Here is a 21,797-nt window from a genome sequence, read left to right as displayed (position 1 = left end):
GTTTCCTCATTTAAGTAAAAACAAAATAGATATTAACTACCCTGTAGAATTATTGTAAGGATTAAACATAGTATGTTCTCCATCAAGGGTGGCTATCATCCAAAGACTCTCAGTAACTGAATTATATCAATGATTATATGTGTCATATTCAGGATTATATGTATAAGGGGGGTGTGGGGGAGTGTTGAGATAAATGAAATCAATTCCTGGCCATTTTTAATTGATACCAATATTTTTATTTGCAAATACAGTATATAAAGATTTTATTTATTTGACACAGAAAGAACACAAGCAGAGGGAGCAGAAGGCAGAGGGACAGGGAGAAGCAGGAGGCTCCCACTGAGCAGAGAGCCCGACATGGGGCTTGATTCCAAGACCCTGGGATCATGATCTGAGCTGAAGGCAGACACATAAACAACTGAGCCACCCAGGTGCCCCAGGATAGAGACTTTAGTTAACACGTTTTACAGGGTCCTGTTGGGATACTGTTTATTAATGTATTCAAATGAGATCCTTTGGCAACTGTTTCTTCTCTGTGGCATGTGCTTGGAATTTTAGGTTATTCACTCTTACATGGTAACTCACTGGGTTGTTAGGTTTGTTATAATTTTCTGAGAGTTGTTCGAGATCTTTGATCTTCATTTTTTCCTGTTCATATGTTTTTCTTTTAAGATTTTATTTATTTATTTTACATAGAGAGGGAGAGAAAGCAGGGGCGCTGCAGGGAGAGGGAGAAGCAGACTCCCCACTGAGCAGGGAGCCTGAGGCAGGGCTTGATCTCAGAACCCTGAGATCATGACTGAGCTGAAGGCAGATGCTTAACTAACTGAGCCATCCAGGCACCCTTAAAAACATAGAAGTTTTTAGTTTATTCTGGAGCATATTACATAAATCAAAGAGAAACTATTAAAAATAAACTTTATCTGTTATCTTTGTAGAAGATCTTCTAAAACTCAGTTTTGTTCCTCACCTAACAAACCCTCACTGACTACACTTGAGTAATACAGCTTTAGAAATACTTTAGAGGAAAAATGTGATGATACGTTTTGCTTACAGTAATTTCTTTTCATATTCTTATCATCTGTGACTCTTCTGTATAGTTTTGATGTTCACAGAGATTGTCACAAAATGCTCTTTCATTGATTCACCTCATTGACAGTGTCAGTTGTGTTTAGACTTGTAAGGTACATCAGTGGCATAACAGATTTGTTTAGATTGGCAGGGCTATTTGTAACTACCAACTGTATGTTATTTTTAAATGACTGTTTCACTTCATATACTTTATTGGACATATACTAGACCCCAAGTGTCATGTTAAGCCTGGCAATAAAAAGATGAATTAGATGAAGGCATTGCCCTCAAGGAACTTGGTGTAACAGCAAGGCAAAGAAGTTAACAGCCCATTGAAATATAAAGTGGTGAGCACAGTGGGCCTGCATTGAACTGGTTGCCAGAGAGCTAATGCTGCAGGACGGTGTAGGCCACTGAGAAAGGCTTTTCCTAGGAGCTAATGGAAAGCACAATAGGGTTTAGGCAAGACAAAAGGGAAAGAGGTGGAGAGGGTGATTAGGACTTAAAACCAAGAGTAACAAGAGGCTTCTGGAAAACATAGGTTTCACCTTAGCTGTGAGTGTATGGTTTAGAACAGAGGGTGAAAGGAGAAGACACCAGAGAAGCAGCGGAGGGATATTAAGGAATTTGGAGCTTATCCCAAGGCATTATAGAACTATGTATAAATTTTAGGCATTTATTCACCCACTTAACAAATACTTGAGTCCCAACCATGTGCTAGGGATTATCACAAGTGCTGGGACACAGAAGTAAAGGAGACCAAGTCCTCCTCACTCTCATAGAGTTTTTGTTTCATAGGGAACACATGGACAGAAGCTAAGAGATGTAGCACTCAGTGGTTGAAGAGTCTAGGAAGAAAAAGCAGGCCAAAGGGTAGAGAGTAAACTGAGAAAAGTATGTGATTTTACATGGGGAAGACAGGACCCTCTTTGAGGAAGTGATATTTTAGCAGAGTGATTTGTTGTAAATTCTTTAGCCTTATAGCTACCTGTGAAGACTGTTTTGGGCAGAGAGAGCTGAAGATGCAAAGGCCCTGTGGCAGGAGTATGTGTGATATGTTTCAGGGATAGTGAGGAAGCCAGCATAACAGATATGAAATGACTAGAAGGGGGAGACAGGAGATTAGAGAGACTGTGCCTGATAGTATAATACTTTTATTATGGTAGAAAGGTACAGGAAGGCAGACAATGTGACACAGTGTGACTTGTGGTTTAGAAGGATCACTTACAGCATTGTGGAGAAGAGAGTGGAAAGGAGCTAGACCCAAGTCAGGAAAAAATTCAGATTCTGTTGAAGCAGGTTCGGGCAGAAATAATCTACTCTGGGCAGACACTAATAAAATTGGTGCCTTTAGAAGAATCCCTCCCTGTAGCAGCAGGGTGGAGATGGGGCAAGAATTGGACAGGGTGGTCATTTCAAAGGCTGTTGTCATCACTCAAGTTAGAGATTAAGAGAGGATTGCAATAAGACAGTAACACAGGTAATGAGTAGAATGAAAGGAATCCAGAGATACGAGAGTCAGGTATTGGCAATCTGTGGAACACAGAAAAGCCAACTCCAGCATGATCTCAGGTTTTTGCTCCAGGAACTGGGCCATTGGTGGTGTCATTCTGGGGAAAAGGGATTTTAGGATGAGGATCTGGAGGGAGTGGACTGGTTAGAGGGATAAGGAAGATGGTGGCGGCATGTGGGCACATGTTGAATTTGCAGTGTTATGTAGCATCCAGATACCCAGCAGGGCATCACCTGTACATACAGATCTGGAACCTAGCACAGAGGGCAGGGCTTAGTATGCAGTCACTTTTGGATATTCAGTAGTTATGTGCTATAAAGTCTCCATGAACACTGAGGTAGCAAATACTGAGTCTTTGTTCCCAGAGAAACACAGGGGTAGGTTCCTCTGTATGAGGATTTTTATTTTTTATGGTAGCACTGGGAAATAGGTCATTATAACAGGCAGGATGGTCAGGTGATACCCCTTTTGTGCCAGTACAACACGTTAAATAACAAGTCATGTGTGCTGTGTGGACTCTGTTATATAGGAAACATGTATATAACAGTACAGAATTGATACTTTAACACTCCAAGGATGTAAGTATATGAGTATATGCTATGCCTTAAGATTATTCTGTATTTAGTAGAGGTTAAATTTGAGAAGATCTACCTCAAATCTATAGATGAGATGAATTTCAGCAATTATTTCTGTTAGAAAAGGGTGAAAGATCCAGTACAATGAAGATATAATTTGATAGGTAAAAAATTTGCTTTATGCACATGTTTTTAGAAAACTTTTGTTACATAAACAAAAGTATAGTTATATTGCCTTTGGAGTTCATTACACTGATGTGTATGATATGAAGGACAAGAAAACCCTGAAAAATTTGAAGCTTTAAGTACATCTTTTATACTGTTTTGGGGGTGGTACAGGACTCCTCTGCATGGACAGATGGCTTTATTTGTACTCATAAGACTCGTACAAGTTCTAACCTTTTTTCTCCGTTGTAATACTGCTCAAGCATCACAGTTTAAGATATCTACATTAGCTATTCAAACTTAGGGAATGCAAATGAAGAACATTACACTCTTAGAAATAAAAATACTACTTGAATGTAAGTAGTGATGGGTGTGGGTTACCCAGTTATTTGCCAATTCCAAGGCCAGATTTATTTTTAAAAATAATACATTCCTGAAGTGTGGTCTCCAAATCTGTGGTTTGGTTTGACCCCAAGCATCTTCCAAGAGGCAAATCAATTTAGGGAATATGGTACATCTTTGTGCACACTTGTACACAGGAATGTGAGTGTAGTGCTTAAAAAGGACCATACGACTGTAAAAACTATGTGCTGAAGGTGGGAAAATACTGGGCAAATATGAGTTAAGGAAGCAAAGGTAGATTTAGCTGTGCAGGTAGAAACAGTTACAACTGACAGCATGCAGGGAATGAGGAAAGGCATTTACTTTGTATAGTGGCAACACAGGTGGTTAGCTAACAATGTTTACAACCTGGTAAATAGTGTTAATCCAACTGAAGAGCTAGCTTCGATCATTTATTTAGTCACTTATTCCTTGTGATGGAACTGTTCTCTTAACTCTAGTGCTGGTTACATAAACCAACACATAGGATGAAATTCTATACATCTAAATATACATACAGAGAGTACAAGAAAACCAGAGAAACATAATAGGATTGTTGGATCATATTTATATTCTGGTTGTGATAATCACATTGTAGTTTTGCAAGATGTTTCTTTCCACTGGGAAAAACTGGGTAGATGGTACAAGGGATCTCTGTATTTTTCTTACAACTGCATGTGAATTTATAATTATCTCAGTAAAAGTTTCAACTAAAGCAGAGTTCATCATTTTTATCTTCTATTTATAGCACCAGGGACTTTAGAACTGGGATGACAGACCTGAGAAAAGCATTCAGTTCCGTGGTTCCTGAAGTGTGGTCTCCAAATCTGCAGTGTCAGCATCACGGGGCGTTAGTTAGGAATGACAGTTCTTAGGCCCTGTCCTGACCTACTGAATCAGAAATTCTAGAGGTGGGTGGGGCCCTACAGTCTGTTTTAACAGGCCCGCCAGGTGATTCTACTGTCTGCCAGAACGACTCCCAACCTTGTTCAAGCTCAGCACCGTGTAGGGAAGAATCTGAAAACAACAGGAAATGAATGGTTCTGTATGTAGTTAAGCTTTATACTAAGATATAAAATGAAGACTAGACACTGAGGGTCTTGACCAGCAGTCCAGATTTTTTTCCATTGAACAGTGCCATCTGGCAGTGATGCTGATTGCATTTACTTGACCATCTGCCTTCTCTTAGGAAGAATGGAGAACGAAGGGCTGATGATAGAAGGCTATAAAATTAGCCTTGCAAATGAACCTGAAATTTATGTGACTAGTTGATCTTTTGAATCTAATTTCTTTCCTCCTTTTGACCTATTACCAGTGTAGCTGTCTTGAGAAATTAGCACACTCTTTGTTACACCACACTGCACTGATGGCCCAGCTATAGCAATCTTTCTCTACCCAAAGGGAGTGGTTCACTTTGTCTAAATATATTTTGGTAGTCGTATTCATTATTTAGTTGACTCATTCTTTCAACAGAATTTGAGTACCAACTTGTACCAGGCACTGTACTGAGGGAAGAAATAGGGCTAATTATGTATTGTTCTATCAGTTCACTGCCTATTGGAAACATTTTCAGTCCTATCATTGAAATTCTGTAGGGGAAGGGGGCACCTGGGTGGCTCCGTGGTTGAGTATCTGCCTTTGGCTCAGGTCGTGATCCCAGGGTCCTGGGATTGGGTCCCACTTTGGGCTCTGCACAAGGAGCGTGCTTCTCCCTCTGCCTATGTCTCTGTCTCTCTCTGTGTCTCTCATGAATAAATAAAACCTAAAAAAAAAATTCAGTGGGCAAACTGTCCATAGAGGTAGGTACAAAGCAATACATTTGATCCCTAAATGATGGGGGTGAGAGGCACCAATCCCCATGTTAAAAATCCAGGTGTAACTTTTGACTCCCCCCAAACTTAACTACTAATAGCCTACTGCTGACCATAAGCCTTATAGATAACATGAACAGTTGATTAGCACATATTTGTATTCTAATACAAAATATAAATTTTCTGAGAATAAAGTAAGCTGGAGAAAAAAAAAGTTAAGAAAATCCTAAGAGGAAATACATTGACAGCATGGTACTGTACTTACTGAAAACATCTGTGTATAAGGCAACCCCACATTTCAAATCCATGTAGCTCAATGTCAAGTGTACTTGACATGTATTATTTACTATGGGACAGACATTGTAATAGATGATTTGCAAGTTGGTTCATTTAATTCCCATTCTCATTTTCCAGAAAAAAATATTTAGGCTCCAAGAGGTTAAGCATGCTACCCAAGGATCACATAACTCTATGAAGTGATGAAGCCTATTTCTGCCCCAAGCCATTTTGGTGCCAGGAAAAATGCCTATTCAGACCTTCTGCCCATTAAAAAAAAAAAAATCAGACTATTTTCTTGCTATTTGGTTGTATAAGTTCTATATTTTTAATATTAGCCCCTTATCAGACATGTGATTTGCAAATATTTTCTCCTATTCAATAGGCTGCCTTTTCATTTTGTTGATAGCTTCTTTTACTGTGCAGAAGCTTTTTAGTTTAACATAGTCTCATTTGTTGATTTTGGTTTTAGTTGTGTTTGCTTTTGATGCCAAATCCAAAAAAAAAAAAAAAAAAATTCAACAAAACTGATGTCAAGAAGTTTATCACCTATGTTTTTTTCTACAAGTTTTATGGTGTTAGGTTTTTTATTTGTCTTTAATCCATTTGGGGTTGCTTTTTGTATATGGTATAAGATAGTGGTTCCATTTCATTCTTTTGCATGTGGCTGTCCAGTTTTCCCAATACCATTTATTAAAGAGACTGTACTTTCCCCAATGTGTGTTCTTGGCTCCTTGGTCATAAATTGACCACTTATGCATGGGTTTATTTCTAGGCTCTCTCTTCTGTTCCACTGATTTATGTGTCTGTTTTTATGCCAATACCAGACAGTTTTACTCTAGTATTGTAATATAGTTGAAATCAGGAAGTGTGATGCCTCCAGCTTTGTGCTTCTCTCTCAAGAGTGAGTTGGTTTGTCAGGGTCTTTTGTAGTTCCATACAAATATTAGGATTGTTCTAAGAAAAAGCCACTTGAATTTTGACAGGGATTGCACTGAATCTGTAGATTGCTTTGGGTAGTAGGGACATTTTAACAATATTTTTCAAGCCCATTAACACGGAATATCTCTCCATTTATTTGTATGATAGTTCATTTCTTTCATTATTGTCTTGTTTTCAGTGTTTCATCTCCTTGGTTACATTTAATCCTAGGTATGTTCTTTTTGACACAGTTGTAAATGGGATGGTTTCTTACTCATATTCTGATAGTTTAGTTTGTAGAAACACAACATATTTTTGTATACTGATTTTGTGTCCTGCAACTTTACTGATTTATTCTAACAGTTTTGGGGGAGGTCTTCAGGGTTTACAATATGTCATCTGCAAATAGTGATGGTTTTACTTCTTCCTTTCCAATTTGGATGCCTTTTGTTTTTTGCCTAATTGGCCTGGCTAGGACTTCTAATAATACGTTGAATAAAAGTGGCAAGAGTGAACATCCTTATTTCATTTCTAATCTTCGAGAAAAAGCTTTCAGCCTTACTGTTGAGTATGATGTTAGCTGTGGGCTGATCAAATTTCATAATGCCTACAATAATATTTAGATTGGAACTTGATTGTTGGGGGTCAGTGGGCATGAAAACATTAGTAGAACACAAAGCCGCAGCAAGGTTATAGAATTGGAATAACAATTTAAACAATATTAGCAAGATTTTAGAACACCATTATAAAAAAGTCAAAATATACCATTTTTATTTTAAAAACTCTTATTAAAAGAAATTCAAACATATAGAGAAGTAAAAAGTATGAGTAACCTCAGGTATTCATCACCCACTTTCAACATTCTGGCCAGTCTTGTTTCATTTCCAGTCTTCCCTTTTCTCCCCCAGCTGTCTCTGGATTATTTTGAAGCAAATCCCAGACATCATATGGCTTTATCTGCAAATATTTCAATATGTATTTCTGAAAATTAGGGACTCTATTTAAACCACAATGCCATTATCATATCTTAACAGTACATCCCTAGTACCATTAGATTTCTATTCAGCCATATATCATATCCCAGTTGTCATATATATTTTTAGATATACATTTTACTTATGTATTATAAGTATATATAAATTAACATTTGCTTTAATGAGGATACAAAGTCCATAGTGGATTGGTTCATAGGTCTGTAAGTTTCTTAATCTGTAGTTTGACAAAAGTCTTTTTTTTTTTTTTTTTTTTTCCCTTATAATTTTTTTGCTTGAAGAGACTGGGTCACTTATCCATAGGGTTTCTGTAGTCTGAAGTTTTCTAACTGCCTTATACTGGTGTAGTTTATGTAATTGTCTATTCTTTGTTTCTTGTAAAACAGTAGACCCAAAAGCTTAACCAACTTGTTTTTGGTTTTTCTTTCTGCAAGACTGCCACGAGCAGCATGTAACCAAATAGTGTTTTAAAGCTAGTATCGCAAATGGTTTTAGCCCAGATTTTAAAGACATCAAGGTAAATAAAAGGACTCTAGTCATAACGTATTATGAGGCACAGGATTAGTGACTTGTCTTTTCTGCAATAAAATACTAGTTGAAATGATCTTCAGCCATCTTCTGCAGGGATCTAAATGCGTAATAGGAATTAAAAGGTATTCTGTAGGTCTAGGAGTCTTATAGAATCTGCCCTTCATGACTGTAGAGGACACTTCAAGCTAATGTTAGGCCCTTATAGATCTGTGCTGCCTAGGTACAGTAGCTTCTGGCTATTTAACTTTTATTTACGTTTAAAAATTGAGCTTCTCATTCACACACTAATGACATTTCAAGTGCTCAACAGCCACCTGTGCCTAGCAGCTCTCATACTGGACGACACTGATACAGACTATTTCCATCATCACAGAACATTCTAATGGACAGTCCTGTTTTAGGTTTTAGAGAGGTCACAGAATAGAGAGGCTGGAATTTTCTTGGTGTTCAAGGATATTTTTAGTAAGTTTTCTATAAATCTTACAGAAAGATATGGATTTCAGTAGTGCTGCCTCTAATGGATAACTACCCTTTTAAAATATGAATACTGCAGGACCATTCGTCTGTTGGCAGAAACTATGAGAAGTGTGTTTTTGGACAGGTTTGTTATAGATACTATTAATGTTTCTTCCATTTTATGTTGGATTTCAGCTTGCTGATAACATATTTAGATTATCATATCCAGAAAGCACACTAATAGGTGACAGTATAAACACAGATTAAGGTGATGGAGTGAAAATAAATGAGTGATAGTTGCTATGGTAATGTGGTCAGAAACAGACATGTTAAAGATATCCTTAAGTTTCTATTTTCTAACATTTTTACAAAATGATTTCAGAGGGAAGTTTTATAGCACAAAGAGACAGAGTTATACTGGAAGCAAATTTTATAGCTGTTTGAAAGAAGAATTCCCTCAATTCTAAAGGTTCTGTGGAGAAACAGCTCTTTCCAAGGCATACCTTTATCACCTCGATTGCCTGTAAACATTTACCTGTAGGCTGCCCTACTTCCCTTCCTGTTGAAACAGTGTACCGTTTTACTTTATTTCAGTTTGGTCTGAAATTACCTTAAGTAATCAAATTCTGCTTAACCTTTTACAGCGGAAGTTCAGAGTGAAATTGAAAGGATTTTTGAACTTGCAAGAACACTGCAACTGGTAGTCCTTGATGCGGATACTATTAATCATCCAGCTCAACTCAGTAAAACTTCTTTGGCCCCTATTATAGTATATGTAAAGATTTCTTCTCCTAAGGTAAGTAGGGTTGTTACTGTTTGCTCTCTAATCGAACTTCACAATGATTATGTTCTGCTTTACAGTTACACAAGCTACATTTTTATCCATCATAGAGTTTGATGAGACATGCAGGCAAAGTGTGATAATTAGTTTCATGGCTTAGAACAGCGATTCTCAAAATGTAGTCCATGGTTTCCCAGGGGAAGGTTCTGAGAAACTTCTTGTGAGTCCCTGAGGTCAAAATTATTTCCATAACACTAAGACTTGTCCTGCTTTTTCACTGTTTTGACATTTGCCCTGAGGGTGCAAAAGCACTGGTGGGTAAAACTGCTGGTGTCCATGAATCAAGAATGTAGTACCAGACAATGCTCACAGTTGAAAAAAAAAAAACAACCATCACCCAGTTTCACTGAAGCATGTCCTGACAAAGTAGTAAAATTTATTAATGGTACTAAATTTTGACTCTTAAAGATTCTTTCAGTATTTTCAGTATTCTGTGTAATGAAACAAAGTACACTTAATAGGTGAAGCCCTTATTTTTACCAGTTATCATGAGGACATACAGTGATTATTCAAGTTATAAACTGAAGTAGCCTCATTTTTTCACAGAACACCATTTTTATTTGAAGGAACAACTGACCTACTAGGTTTATTGAGATTTAGTTATTTGGCAGGTATTTTCCCACTTGTCATCAGTAATAAAACTCAAACTTTCACACAAAAATTAAAATTTCATAAAACTTTTATCCATCTAAGAGTTTATTAGCAGCTTCTCAAAAGATAGAGTTTTCTGATAAGATCAGTGGTAACAGCAAATATGTTTTAATATTGTATAAGAAATGTGTCAACATTGGGAAGACCTGAAGCATTTACTTCAGGTGAACCATTATTTTCCAAATGATCAAGGAATGAAGTTACAAATCATGTACAGTTAAAGATCCATTCAAATTTAACAGTAAGAAAAGTTCATTGATAGGGTTTCAGCTTTCACATGGCAACTAGTCTTTAAGAAATGACCATTTGTTGAGTTTCATGTAATACCAAAGAACAGTATAGCCACAATTATCTGAAAGGGCTACTAAATATTCCTCCTTTGCTGAATTACCTGATTCTGACTTTTACACATTATTTCAGCCAAAACAGTATGCTGTAGCAGGTTAAAAGTAAATGTAGCTAGGAGACTTGGTTTTCTTCTATGAAGCCAAGTATGTTTGTTAGAGAAATTTGCAAAAAATGTGGATATTTTTTACAAAAATAATTTGCTAAAATGTAACAGGCTTCATTTTTAAATGAGTGTTTTAAAACTATTTCAGTTGTAGTTTCTACTGTGGTAAACACTGTACTTCACATAAAAGCTCTTGGGGTTCTCAGGTTTTTTCAACGTAAAGCACTCATGAGACAAGAAGTTTCTTTGAATAAAGATAAGACTCAAATAATAAGCTCTATGCCAGTTATCTTTTTTAAAGCATTTTTTAAAACTTGCAACTGATAATTTGTTAACATGTTAATTTTGCAGATAAGCTTACACATTTTATAGATTATAAACCATATGCATTATATGTAAAAAGGCCCTAGAGTAAATAACAAAACTTGTTCTTTACCTGAGTGCAGATACTCTTCTGTTAAATCTTATCTTTCACAGGTTTTACAAAGGTTAATAAAATCTCGAGGGAAATCTCAAGCTAAACACCTCAATGTCCAGATGGTAGCAGCTGATAAACTGGCTCAGTGTCCTCCAGTAAGTTATCTCTATATACAGTATAATCCACTTGAAGACCTCAGAAAGATTTCTATATTTAGAAAGCAAGCAAACAAAAACCAGACAGGTAAACAGTGTCAGGGGAGAAAATTATCTCCATTTAGCCATGGTCTTCATTTTTAAGAAGTGAACTGTCCCTACTTCCTCCCATGAGCACTTGTCTAGATGATGGCTTACAAAAAGCTACAATGCATTCAGTGGTGACCTCACTTTGTTAATATCTAATTAGTATCCTAAGTGGAACGTGATTTTAAAAATTTGGTTTAAAAAATGGATCTGTTTGGGACTTATTATTCACTTCTAATAATAGAGAGCAAGTTGCCAGCTCTTAATGACTGAGAAATTGTTTAGAAATGTGTTTTTACATAGCCTCAAATAAATTAGTTACATGGCTTCTGGCACCTAAACACCTTCCTTTTCCTAATCCCTGCTCTAAATATCATGCTTCGGGACGAGAGATCACCTCTAGGTTTTTGTTTTGTTTTGACATGCAGGTATATCAGAAGCTAGAATTATGATTATATTTTTTATTGTCTGGAATATTTTGAAGTTTGGGCCCTGTCAAATCATCAGTGGTTTCAGCTTTCTTCTGCCAAATTTCATGTCCTACTCTTGCCTAAAGTAAGAGTAGGACAAAATTTCCAAAATGAAGTTTTTCATAATCTCGAGGTCAAAACCAGACCTCTTCCTATACTGTTCAGATTATATTTTTATTTTATTTTTTTACCTCTCTTTTCTATCATGTCCTAACCAACTATCCTTACACCTTTCACTTTCTGGTCATTGCTATTGGTTAAGCATCTAGGGTTGTGAATGATAATCTGAGGAGGTAGCTGTACAGACACAATCTGACTCAACAGGACATTTCAGCCAGTTTGTAAAGGAGAAAGCAGGTACACACAAGCAAATATAAAGTGGTGCAGCTCATGAGCCACTTCCCTTTGAGTGTGTGTGCCACTCACTCAATGCTGGACTGCTAGAAGTGTATCATCTGAAATATTTGCCTGTGCAGGAGCTGTTTGATGTGATCCTGGACGAGAACCAGCTCGAGGATGCTTGTGAGCACCTTGCCGACTATCTGGAGGCCTACTGGAAGGCTACCCACCCTCCCAGCAGCCATCTCCCCAACCCTCTCCTTAGCCGTACTTTAGCCACTTCAACTCTGCCCAGTAGCCCCACTCAAGCCTCTAATTCACAGGTAAGAGGGACTCTTTTCGTAAGAAAATGCTCTAGAAACTAGGCTGCCTTAGGTCACGTGGCTGGGATCCAAGCCCAGTTACCCAGCACAGCGTGTGTTCCAGTAGAGCAGCTCCATCCACACTGAGACAAACATTGAGTCATTTACTATCTTTAGTGTGAGTTGTGTACCCATAAGAACTATGTCAACAATATACTCAAACATATATAAAGTTTAAAAATCCCTAGCTACATGTTCTGTAGGACAAGGCTAGCTTTTTCTACATTGCCAGCAGCACAACCATGGAATCAGACTGCCTTGGTCCAAATCCACTCTACCTCTTAGTGAGTGGGTCAGGTTGGAGAAGCTCCTTACCTGCCCCTTGCCTCAGGAAGACAAATGGCAACCTGTCTCATAGGGCTGCTGCATTATTCATTTGATACAGAAGATTGTCATAAGACAGTACTTTCCTCATGCTGAGTGGTATGTAAGCATGTGGCATGTTATTTCTTCTCCTTAATCCTTAAGCCAAAGCCAACATCTTAAGCAATTTTAATCTTCCCACTTGTATACAAGTAGAGGTAGTGAAATGTACACTTGTGTGTTGAGAAATCTTAGGGACCTCTGTATCTGAGCCCCAGGAGAAGATATAAAATGATGCCCCCCCTCATTTAGTCATCAAGGGGGAACAAAAAGTTACTCTGTACACTATTGTAGGCACTTACAAATCAAAGTCTCATATGTTATAGTACAAACCTTGTAAATGCCACCCAATGTTAACAAAAGAAGTAACTGAGCTAGGTTAGATTCATTTTAGAAACTCACAAGGGCATCAACATGAATGGACGGACCTGTTTTTGCGACATCTGACCTTGGCTGATGCCTGTGCTTGCTCCCTTCCCCACCAGGGTTCTCAAGATCAGAGGACTGAGCGCTCTGCTCCTGCCCGGTCTGTGTCCCAAGCTGAAGAAGAAGCCTGTCCGGAACCCGTCAAGAAAACCCAGCACCGTTCCTCCTCTGCCCAGCACCACGGCCATCGCAGTGGGACGAGTCGAGGCCTCTCCAGGCAGGAGACGTTTGACTCAGAGACCCAGGAGAGTCGAGACTCTGCCTATGTGGAGCCGAAGGAAGATTACTCCCACGAACACGTGGACCACTATGCCCCCCACCGTGACCATAACCACAGAGATGAGCCCCACGGGAGCAGTGAGCACAGACACAGGGAGTCTCGGCACCGGTCCAGGGACCTGGATCGAGAGCAGGACCACAACGAGTGCAACAAACAACGCAGCCGGCATAAATCCAAGGATCGCTATTGTGACAAGGATGGGGAAGGCATCTCCAAAAAGCGGAACGAGGCTGGGGAATGGAACAGGGATGTTTATATCCGCCAGTGACTTTTGCCCTTTTGTGTTTCTTTTTTTTTTTTAAGTCTTGTATACCACCACCCTCAGACTCCATCTTTGGGGTCTACGTTGCAGTCATATGTGATCTGTCTTGTACACTTTGTATTGCTGTTGCTTGAATAGCAATAGCATGATAGAGTATTAATATACTTTTTTTTCTTTTGTAAGTGCTATATAAATTCGCCTGGTATGGCTGCAGTCCTCCGGTTGTATACTGGACTTTTCAAAAACTGTTTGGGATAGCTGCCACTTGAACAAAATCTGTTGCCATCCAGGTGGCATTAGTATTTTAAGAAACATAGTTGATGTTTTCAAAACTGTAGTTGATGTATCCAGCAAGCCACAATTGGCCCAGATAAAAAGTGGAATTTCTTGATTCTCCAGATTTTTAATATGTAGGCACCTAATTTGCATATTCATTTATCCATGGACCACTGTTTCTTGCTTGTACCTCTGGCTGACTAAATTTGGGGACAGATTCAGTCTTGCCTTACACAAAGGGGATCATAAAGTTAGAATCTATTTTCTATGTACTAGTACTGTGTACTGTATAGTTTGTAAATGTTATTTCTGCAAACACCTTCTTATGATTATATATATAATATATATATATACATATATATATATCAGTTGGATCACACTATTTTAGAGTCTTAATGCCAAGTCAGCAGATTTGCTTTATGAATTACAGGGACTAGAAATGCCCACCTTCAGGAAATTTGTAATATTGTCTAGACACCTTTCCCCATTCTAGTAGAAAGTCTGTACATACTGTAAATATGTGATTGCCTGACTTGAAAAGGTTTGATTTCTGAATGTTTTACCATCCTTGTAAGTTTATAATTTTGACCATAAATTATGGTAAATATAACCAAACTCCAAAGGTTGTTCTAATCCATGCAGTTCACACTGATTGTGACAAACACATTCTTATTAGTAGCTAGTGTCTTATGTCACTGCACTGGAGTATATGAGCCGGACCTCTGTGTGCAAGTGTGTCTGTGTGTAAGAGTGTGTAAGAGTGTGCACGAGTGACTGGGTTGGAGCTGAGTGCTGAAGACTCAAGACTAATACCTAGAATTCTACCCACATGGTTTTGTATTTAATTGTGCTACGTGTTGCTTTGAGAATCCATTGAGCAGTCAGGTATTGTGAGGAAGCTTGCTGCCAAAGGTGACTAGGAAAGCATTTATCTGCTGGCTCCTTGTTCTTGCTCCTAGAGAGTAAAAATACAAGCAACTTTTAACTGTGAGTGTTTCACTGGAAATGTACAATCTTTGTGTGTTTGAGTATTTGTTTTAGTAAGAAATGTTTACACAGCTTGTAGAATTATTTCGTGGGAAAATAAATTTTTCTAACTCCCCCCACCTCCTTTTCTACCCTTGCCTATCGTTCCTGTTGTTTATCTCCCTGAAATTTCCCCTTCATTCCTTCCCTGCCACCAACTCCCAACAGTTTCGCTGTCCGTCAAAACCTAGAAGTGCTTCTTATAACCAAAGTTTCTGCTCTTCAGAAGTAATCAGGGCAAAATGAGGTGACTTGAAGTGAACAAAACGTTAAGAATATCTTCCTCCATTAGACATCGACTCTGAAGGGGAACCCAGAAGATCCTATTCTCCATGCCTCAATGATATAGCGCTGTAAGCAGCTCACAGTGTGGTTGTCACGCTAAGGCTGAAACCTTCTGTGTCGTTTCTGTGTACACTTTTGTCCAGTTATGCCTGGACAGGTAAGACAGTATTAGGTGTGCAGGTACCTAGCACCTAGAGCTTGGCCCTGAAAAATGCCTATCTATAATTGCCTAACTTCCGACTGTACATTATGAAATGATTATTTTGTTAAATAAGTTAATCTATTTTTGTTTTGCTTCTTTGATTATTCCAGGTTCTTGCCAAATATTCTGGGACCTTTCTAAGTGAAGTTGTTTCACGTTGAACTCCTTATTTCCCTTACCCTTCAACAAAACTCAGTTTTAAAAATGAGTTATATTACCTGATAAAACCCTTTCAATGTAAGAAACATTTTCCTCAGAATTAATCTTTTTGTTAATTAGCTCTGAACTGTTGACAAATTTATTTATTGAATATAAAAATGGTAGTCATAATATATACATTTTTTATGTAAACTATTCATATCATTGGGAAACCATATTCCAGGTAGTTACTTGTATAAAATATTTCTGAAACTTTCATCCCGTTTAATGACTTTGGGATATTTAGAACTCTTGAAGTATAACTGGTATTTATCTTACTTGCTGCTACCACTTATCCCTTTCAAAGAGTCATGCTAACAGATTCCAGTTTTAAAACTTCATACCTGGATTCTTAATTTTTCACTTTACTGTGAAACATACTAGTCCAAATCAGAGTATTCCTCAAAGAACTATATTGCAGGATTTGACATGAGCATCTATATGTGAAAACTGTATAGCAGGCATATGTGTAAATGTGTGTACTCAATTTGTAAATGCAGAAATAATCCCAAGGGCAATGGGAGATTTTACTGACTTGTGGAATGTAAAATTAGTCTTTTCACTCAGCAAAGGCTTAACCTTAACCTACTCAGTTGTAGAATCATGATCTTTGTAGTCAACCTAGAAAATGCTGGAAATGGAAATGTTTTTGATAGTTCTGTGTTTTATTGTCAACCCCATTTCAGTTTTTCCTATGCTCTTTCTCTCCTGCTCATTTAAGTTACTGTTACAAAAAGGTGCTGCTAAATGTAGGATGTCTTAGTCATATTGTACTTTGGGACAATGCCACATTTTTAACATGGTCTGCTGTGCATTCCTGTTAAACATTCACTGTCAGCGACACTGAACTGTTCAACAAATCTGGTTTAAATTCATTCATATAAAACAAATAAAGAGCTGGCTTTCTGCACTGTTTATTAGTAGTAGTATTAATTGCAATTTTAGGAATGTTTCTCATAGTTGAGCCTATGTCAGATTTCCAACACCACCTCCCACTGTGGAGGATCTTTCCTAAGGGCAAAGCTAATCACTGATGTTACTTTCGTGAGTAAAATTAAACTGGTAAAATGACAGCTTACCGGAGGTAGAGATCTTTTAAAATAGGAGCACAGCAGAGTCCTCTTTAAGTCTACCTGTGTGGCAATTCTTGATTCAGATTTTTTTTATTCTTCCTTCATTTTTAAAATGAAGATCTATCTTGATGACAAATTTAAATCCTCACCCTTATCGCCCCTTCACTCAGAGCAGTGATACAGTGCTGCCTAGTCGTGGATAATTTCATCCTAGGAATATGTCAAGAGTCACACAGTTAGGGAAGATAGCTAGGTAGATGATGAATTAGAGGATTCCAATTATTCAATTCTGGCTATATTTGTATTTCACTTTATTATTTAAAGTAAAATGTGGTTTTTACTCAGTGTTAAAAGTTTTTTTTTTGTTTCACAGAAATATGTATGTTAACCCCAAATATGTTGAGAGAATATATTTTCCTCCACCTTTCCCAGATTTTTTCCCTCTTCATTTTACTTTTTCTTAAATTTGGGTCCCTTAAAATTGAATGTGTTTATTTTCCAATTTGCCCTATTTTTTGAAGGAAAGAAAACACTGAAAAGGTCTATGTCAAAGCCAACATTTTTAACAATGTTCTTTGTCCTGTTTTTAGTATGCAAATATTTTTCTTTTGTTTTGACTGCATTGCTTGTATTTGATATTTGTCAGCATTAATCAACAGTTTACACATCTACTGCTGGTCTCCCTGTCTACAATTTTCATCCCAGCTGAGCACGTAAGGCTTGGCAGACAGCATGAGAAGACATGGATTTTTTAAAACATAAAGTCTGGAGAAATGTGCTGAGCCCTAGAAACGGATGACACAGGTAAACAGTGCTTCTCTTTAGTCCAATGACATCTGCTGGATAAAAGGCAGAATGAGGGATATAAAGAAGTCAGTCACACAGCTGAATCTGATGTTAGAGCTTAAAATATCTTGTTCCTCATTCAATAGGCATGTATTGATGATCTGCTCTAAAGCAGTGACAGGGTTCCTGCCCCCAAGACTTTCCTGAGCCTGGGAGGAGGGGGAGGAGTAAGGAACATGCCTATTGAACTAAGAGTGTGTTAAGGGCCGTGACAGTGGCAGAAGTGGGTGCTAGGGGTATATGGAAAGACAGAAATGCCTAAGTCAACCTCAGAGAAGGATGTTCAAGAAAGGCTTCTTCAAAGAAGAGGCCTGCTAAAGATCTTACCTGATGCAAGAGACCTTGCAATCTGATGGACACAATACTTAGGAGAAATTCCTAACAGAAACCTAGGAGGGGGAAAAAAAACTATTAGGCAATTGTTCCCAACTGTCCACCTTAAGTGCCTGAGGCTGAGAAACTCTGGGGTGATTCAAATGGCAGTTATAATGTTTAAATATTTAACACTATATGAGACAGGCTTTAAACTGGGTTGAGTATTGAATATTTCAATATATATTATCTAAAAAGCAGTAGGATGAAGCAAGCCTAAGTTATAATTAATTTTTAATAAAAGCAGTCACCTATTGGCCACGAACAATGGGGTATTTAGTCACTTTTGCAGTTAAGGGGATGTTCGTGTTTTTGTCTGATTCCAGATCTGATTAAGAAGTTGCCTTTTTTGCCTTGATCTACCATACTCATAGTTGCTTTGTCTGATGTTGGTGTTCTGTGAATTTATGTTCAAGAGTAGAACAAGGTGTAGTTCTAAGTGCCAAGCCAGTTCCCAGCTACCAGAAGCTGGTTTTGTTCTGTCTCCCAGTCATATCACATTAACTTGTAGAACAGGTGTTCCAATGGATGATAAAAGGTACCCAAATTGTGGAATATCCTCATAATTTTAATGTTATAAAGAAAATAGTTTAGGTTTTAGTTTAAAAGCATGAAAAAAAGGTAAACATGGTAAAGGCACACTACCATTTAGGAGAGATGCAGTCTTCCTTTGAAAGTTGATTTAGGGGCACCTGGGTGGCTCAGTTGGTTAAGTGTCCAACTCTTGGTTTCGGCTTTGGTCGTGAACTCAGGGTCATGAGATTGAGCCCTACATTGGGCTCTGCACTCAGCACGGAGTCTGCTGGAGATTGTTTCTCCCCCTCCCTTTCCCTCTCCCCCTCCTACTCATGCCCTCTGCCTCTCAAATTTTTTAAAAACGGACTTAATCAAATAGTCAACAGAAAAACTGATAAAATGCCCAGCTCAGTTATAGGCACATGAAAAATGTGAGTTGCCATGCCCTGAATTCTTAGGGAACTCTTGAAGGAACTCAAGAACAAAGAACATTTTTTACCAAATTAAATATTGCTCATTTTATTCCTTTTGTCACAATCACAAATTTTACCATTAAGAAGGACTTGTATTCTTTACACATTAAAACACACAACCCCAAATGAAAATATGCTCCAAATATCTGTAGGCATCTCCTTTTCTTTATACTATGCTAAATCCTTAAGAAAAAAATTATTTAAAAAACACAAAGTATAATCTCATACCACCCCCAACTGCTATATCCTCCATGAAGTAGTCTCTTGATCATTGATCCCTGGTACAACCACTGGCAGCCTTTTCTGTTTCCTTAGCAACTATGCCATCAATCACCCAGCCTGACCCTTTTTTTGGGGGTGGAAAAAAAAAAAAAAGAAAACTATACAGAGAATGTTTGGCATTTTGATTTCTAAGGAGATCCTCCTATGTGCTTTTGCATTTTATGAATTTTGCAATAAAAAACCCTATACAATCCTTATTTGCCAGCCCAATCATGTCTTCTATTCTGGCATCTCTGAGAGAATCAATGTCGGTGTCCCATGATGGCACAACGGATGGATCAAACCGCTGCAGCTGTTTCAGCTGTTCAAATGAAAGGCCAGCACCCATCATTCCTTCTCCTCCAATCTGTGGGTCCTGTTTGGAGAAAACAAGAAACCACGAACATCCTGTAACTGGTAAGTGTGCCCGTGTACAATTTAAGTGAAAAGACAAACCTGAGGAGTAAGTACCACCAATTCCAGAAACAGACAAATGCTGTCCCTGCAATGTTCATGCGGTTTCCTGGCAGCACTGGAAGGTCACCTCATGAATTCATGAGGTGCCACAGTTTTGCCACATTTTAACTGTGGATCTTAAATGAGGAACTTTACCTGTTTCCTTATCTATAAAACTAAAGGTAGTATCCTGCCTGGCATCTAGAGGCCACTCAGTAAGTGGGACATCATCAGTAACAGTAATATATGAAGATTCAGCTTTCTTACATTACCCAAAGCTGACAGGAGTTCCTTAGGTAACTTGAAGTGCCTTTCTCTGACCCACACCAACTGGATGATAAAAGTCTTCTACTGCTGTTTTTGAATGTACTAGAACAAGGCTGTGTCAACTCATTTGGAATATGAGAATCATAAGGAATTGATGTGTGAACGACTGCACAAGATCCATAATCCTAAGCGAAGTCACTACTGCACAAATGTTACGTTTACTGTTTTGGTATTATTAAAAACCTATTGCCTATTAACCCATTGGGGGGAAATTTCCATCTTTTCTAGGTATATATTGAGGATATATGCATGTATTGAGTGTATATGCATAACTCCACACACACACGATAAAATTCAAGTGAATTCTGAAGACTTCCTTTCCTCTATATAACGCAATTACTAGAAACCATCTCTGGGTTGCTTTTTATTCATATATTCCAATTACTCACTAGAATTCTGTATAGGTGGGTACTGAAGTTAGATGTTCAATGCATCTAATTAGATGTGAGCATTATTGCAGATTTAAACTTAACCTCAAACAGCATGGGTTAAAAATACTGTCCTAATATGGTTTTGATAAAAACCAAAACGGGTGAAATAAAAGCTAAGAAAGCTTTTTAAATGTTACATATTTTAATGTCAGAAACCATAAAGCAACAATAAACCTGAACCATTTTCTCCCCTTGGCTAGTCTGCTGATACTCCAGCCTTGAGGAAAAAATGCACCGCACATTCCATACCAACAAAATCTAGGACAAGGAGGGGAAGAGAAGAAACAACTTTCTAGGAAAAAAAAAAAAGTTCTGAGTAACGGTAAACAAGAGCCACAAGTGAAAGAAGCAGGTAATACAAGCACAGATGAGCTCTGTGGCATTTGAACACAATGGCAAGGAATGAAGACAGGGAAAACTTTGGTTAGGATGTGGAAATTGTCTACAGGCTGACTAAAATTGATCTCATTAGAGAAGCATTCTTGTTTATTGCAGGATTTGTTTCAGTAGTTTTGCTAGACATTTCTTCATGTAACACCCTTGTGTTTCTCACCACCATCAAGTTGTTGTAATTTGTCAGATTACACAGAGAAAACTGAAATTATTCTGACCTGGGGCTGAAGCTGAAGGCAAGGAAATGTTCTGAGGGCCCATGCAACCTGTTCTTCATTTTCTGCCAGCGTGATCGTGCATGTGCTATAAACCAGCACGCCCCCCGGCTTCAGCAGTTGAACTGCCTAAAGAAACATGATCAGACTCTGTATACCACAAGGCCAAATAAACATTTTGCAGGATTTCAGATCTAAAAGATTCCTTAATTAGAGTGTTCTAGACTAGGTGCATTTCACTTAGAGCCATTATAGTTCACTTCAACCAAGACTTTCCTAAATATAATCATTCAGTTTTAATACTTTAGATACTACTTTTTGTGCCCAGAACTCACACATGTACAATTTTTAAGTCATATTCCTTTCTGAACTCTATGCTCATATATTCACTTATCTTTTCCATATGTCTACTATCAAATTCACCAGGTCCCAAACTGAACAACTATCTTCCCTCTGAGACCTATTAGAGACGTGCTGTTTTCAGGCCCCAAACCTGGTATTATCTTGCATGCTCTTCTCTCACACTCATCCATTAGCAAAATCCATTGGCTCTACCTTTAAAATATCCCAAGAATTTGGCTACTTCCACAGTTATCATTCTGGTCTGAGCCCCACTGTCTTTGTTTGGTCCAGATGACTGCAACAGACAC

The 21,797-nt window shown here is 38.0% G+C and overlaps 2 protein-coding genes across 17 annotated transcripts in view; one reads left to right on the top strand and one right to left on the bottom strand.

Annotated features, from left to right (window-relative positions):
- CACNB2 (calcium voltage-gated channel auxiliary subunit beta 2) overlaps positions 1 to 16,699 on the top strand; it is a 374,475-nt gene extending 357,776 nt beyond the window's left edge. For all 13 annotated transcript variants that reach the window (XM_072825623.1, XM_072825624.1, XM_072825626.1 and 10 more), the window contains 4 exons: positions 9,337 to 9,488; positions 11,113 to 11,208; positions 12,242 to 12,427; positions 13,315 to 16,699. In XM_072825623.1, the coding sequence (XP_072681724.1) occupies positions 9,337 to 9,488; positions 11,113 to 11,208; positions 12,242 to 12,427; positions 13,315 to 13,803 (923 nt within the window). In that variant the 3' untranslated portion in view covers positions 13,804 to 16,699. The remainder of the gene's footprint in view (positions 1 to 9,336; positions 9,489 to 11,112; positions 11,209 to 12,241; positions 12,428 to 13,314) is intronic.
- Positions 16,700 to 19,082: 2,383 nt separating this feature from the next.
- The window catches only part of NSUN6 (NOP2/Sun RNA methyltransferase 6), a 57,360-nt gene continuing 54,645 nt past the window's right edge, over positions 19,083 to 21,797 (bottom strand). For 3 of the 4 annotated variants that reach the window (XM_072825637.1, XM_072825638.1, XM_072825640.1), the window contains exons 10-11: positions 21,151 to 21,276; positions 19,083 to 19,701 (exon numbers count right to left, since the gene is read on the bottom strand). In XM_072825637.1, coding sequence (XP_072681738.1) covers positions 19,489 to 19,701; positions 21,151 to 21,276 — 339 coding nt within the window. In that variant the 3' untranslated portion in view covers positions 19,083 to 19,488. The remainder of the gene's footprint in view (positions 19,702 to 21,150; positions 21,277 to 21,797) is intronic. The other variant, XM_072825639.1, reaches the window with a different exon arrangement.

This window comes from Canis lupus, chromosome 5 (genome assembly GCF_048164855.1).
Source record: "Canis lupus baileyi chromosome 5, mCanLup2.hap1, whole genome shotgun sequence".
NCBI classification, from domain to species: domain Eukaryota; kingdom Metazoa; phylum Chordata; class Mammalia; order Carnivora; family Canidae; genus Canis; species Canis lupus.
This window is presented reverse-complemented; position numbering and strand designations above follow the sequence as displayed.